We start from the raw sequence: 3,104 nt of genomic DNA, 5'->3' as shown, positions 1-3,104 counted from the left end.
TTATTATATAATTGTGACGTAAAAAATTGCATACTCGTAGCTCCAGAAACCTTTAGAGGGGATGGGAAAAGGAAACGATATACCTTACAAAATTCTTTACTACCTGAGGCTTTACACGGGAAAAACCTTCCCAGAAGGGATGTTTACAGAAACGTTACGTAATATTAGGGTCTAAACTCTTGTATGTAAAGGTTGCACCCCTAAATCCTCTACTGTTCAAGGGTTTTAGACACTTGTAAGCGGAGGTTGCACCCCTAAATCCTCTACTGTTCAAGGGTTTTAGACACTTGAATAGTGGAGGATTTAGGGGTGCAACCTCCCTTCTGAGGTCCCTACTGTCTCAGAAGGAAGGTTGTAACCGCTTCTAACGACAGTGGGAATGTATAATTTAAAAATTGCAGCCAAATAAGCGTAAAATTCATCTCTACACTCTAACCATAGAAGAATGTAGTTAGAGAAAAGTGAATTATTCAATAAATTGAAATTTTTATATTTATTTAATAGTTGAATTTCGACTCCATTTGTATCTGGAGATCTTTTATATCAAGTTGGGAACCGCGAGCTATTCTGGAGTAGATAATGCTTCACTCTATCAACTTTTAATATTAGATACGAGAGCATTAAAGATAAATAAAGTCAGGAAAGATCTAGATTTTTATAAAATATATATTTATATATTATAATATTGAATATATTTTTATTCTGATGTATATATACATTACTGTTTTTCAGAATAAGATATACTGTATATATATAATTCAAGTTAATGTATATATACAGCATAAACTGTATATTATAACTTAAAAATTCAAATCTTATGAAATAATTTTAATGTTAATTGACTCAATTTATAATTTAAAATATGTTTGCAATTCTATTAAATGTTCTGTAATTTAATAAAAATAATTGAAAATATAGGAAAAAATTTATTAATTTGTTTAAATACCAGTCGACCCCCTTATAACACTGTTGATAATTCCGTTTTATATGAATTCCATGTTGTACGAGTCACTTAGATTTTACAAATACGTGAGCCGGCCAGTGAACGGCTCACGTATTTGTAAAATCTAAGTGACTCGTACAACATGGAATTCATATAAAACGGAATTATCAACAGTGTTATAGGGGNGCAAGAAAATGAATATAAAAAAATAGGAAAGCCGTATATTGAACTGTTACTAAGTGCTGTCATTGTCATAAATTTAAATAAAAATTAAAATAAATTCAAAAAATGCAAGAAGAATTTACAACTCCATTAATTCTTTTTTTTTTAATTTGTAGAAATTCATATTTTCCAGAAAAAAAATGCATATTTTTCCTCTCTTCTGACGTAGTTAATTCTTAAACAAGCAGTTTTAGAAATGATGTACTCATCGTCTCATTAAAGCTGAGTTTGCCGAACAAATCCCCCATCAACTTAACAATTAATGGACGTATTTGATAATGGCAAGTTTGAATAAGAATTAAAAGAATCTTTTTATTAAGTCAGAGAATTATTTTTTTTCCTCCTTTATTTTTCTCAAATATAACTGCGGATACAAACTTTTATTACTTTTACTTCTTCTGAAGAGTTTCTCAATGATAATGTTTTAAAGAATACGTTTTAAATATAGTTATTTCAATCTTTTAATATTTAATTTTACTTATCCTCCAAGAAATTATTCACGAGGACGTCTCTTTAATGGTCACCTTTGAGACATTTATCAATTCCGCTTCTCCATCACGTTTGAATTCGCGAGAAGCGGCCCCATTTTTTTTCTTTTCTTTTTAAATTTAAAGAAATACCACGAGTTTATTTTACTTTTTTTCCTGATTTTTGTAATTATTTAAGTTAAGTGTTTGTTAATTTTATAAATTTATAAAATAATTTCTTATTGATGAAACGTTTTCGATATTTGAAGAACTTCGATCCGCCATTTTACATGATAATTATGTGCAGCATTTTATAAAATTGTGTTAAATACGTGAATTTTTGTTTATAGCTTATTTTAATAAATACAAATAATCCAATTGTTATTTAAAATGTTAGACGAAAAAGCCGGATTCTTTACCGGGCTATATGGCTACATAATTACTAAGCAATTTGGCAAGAGGCACGCTACCAGGCTGCCATCTCTTGTTAAATATAATAACTATAATTTTTTTAATTAATTTATTTATAGTTATTATATTTGACAACAGAGGGCGACCTGGTAGTCTTCCTCTTGCCAAATTGCTTAATTATTATTTGTCTTTATAGCCCAATAAAGAATTCGGCATTTTATTTTGTATAGCTTTTTTTTTTGTAAATTTTTCTAAATGACAGAATTTCTTATTCATCTTAATATATTATATTACACAAAGCTTTAAAACAGAAGATTCCAGCATTGAACATTACAGGTTAAAGTCAACGTTAAAGTAGGTTGCTAGTATTCAAGCATTGAACAACAATTTGAATATTGAAACATTACAGTATTTCATCAACGAAGGTATACATTTTAACGTTCAAATTACAGCATATGAGGCACATTTCAAAGTACAGTATATGACACTCGAGCATTCAACATGGCGGCATTCTTGAATTTCGGCATTATTTCAGCAAATACATGCTAAACATTGCTCGAGTAATGTTTATTACATTACAATTATTGTTATAATTTATCTTAATATGTGTTTTGTTTTTCATTTTAGATATTTAAAAACTCTAAAAACTGGAACGTACGCTTCGGTCAGGACGTTTCGCCTTCACGATTTACTTGCAAAGTGTTCATCGTTGAGGCGTTTTTGGATAGAAGTAGAAGAACCAATGTTGAATCATCAATTACAATGGACTTTCGGAATAAAACTGAGAGAATTAACAGTAACAGGAGAGAAACTAACAAAAATATTCCCGGATGCATTCTTAGGATTACAAACTCACGAACTGATTTTAAGAATAACAAATACTTCCATTAATACTTTACCAGATGGTTTGTTGAAATATCTCGCTGATGTTCGATATCTAACGCTGGACATACGAGGAAATCAATTATCTTCCATGAAACCTGAAGTACTTGCTTTAAGTAGAGAAAGCTGCACAACTTTCAGCAGTACAAAACATATCATAGGTAAACTCCATATATTTT

The 3,104-nt window shown here is 29.6% G+C and overlaps 1 protein-coding gene across 1 annotated transcript; it reads left to right on the top strand.

Moving 5' to 3' along the window:
- Window positions 1-2,324: 2,324 nt before the first annotated feature.
- Window positions 2,325-3,086, top strand: LOC111617548 (chaoptin-like; the record flags this gene model as incomplete). Its single annotated transcript, XM_023358828.1, has 1 exon — window positions 2,325-3,086. A coding segment is annotated over exon 1 (439 nt), but the record flags the coding sequence as incomplete, so codon positions are not given.
- Between the last annotated feature and the right edge of the window lie 18 nt (window positions 3,087-3,104).

Source organism: Centruroides sculpturatus, unplaced genomic scaffold (genome assembly GCF_000671375.1).
Source record: "Centruroides sculpturatus isolate CEXI.00-Female unplaced genomic scaffold, Cexi_2.0 scaffold6392, whole genome shotgun sequence".
Taxonomy (NCBI): Eukaryota; Metazoa; Arthropoda; class Arachnida; order Scorpiones; family Buthidae; genus Centruroides; species Centruroides sculpturatus.
Note: the sequence above shows the minus strand (reverse complement) of the source record. Positions and strands in the feature narration are given on the sequence as shown.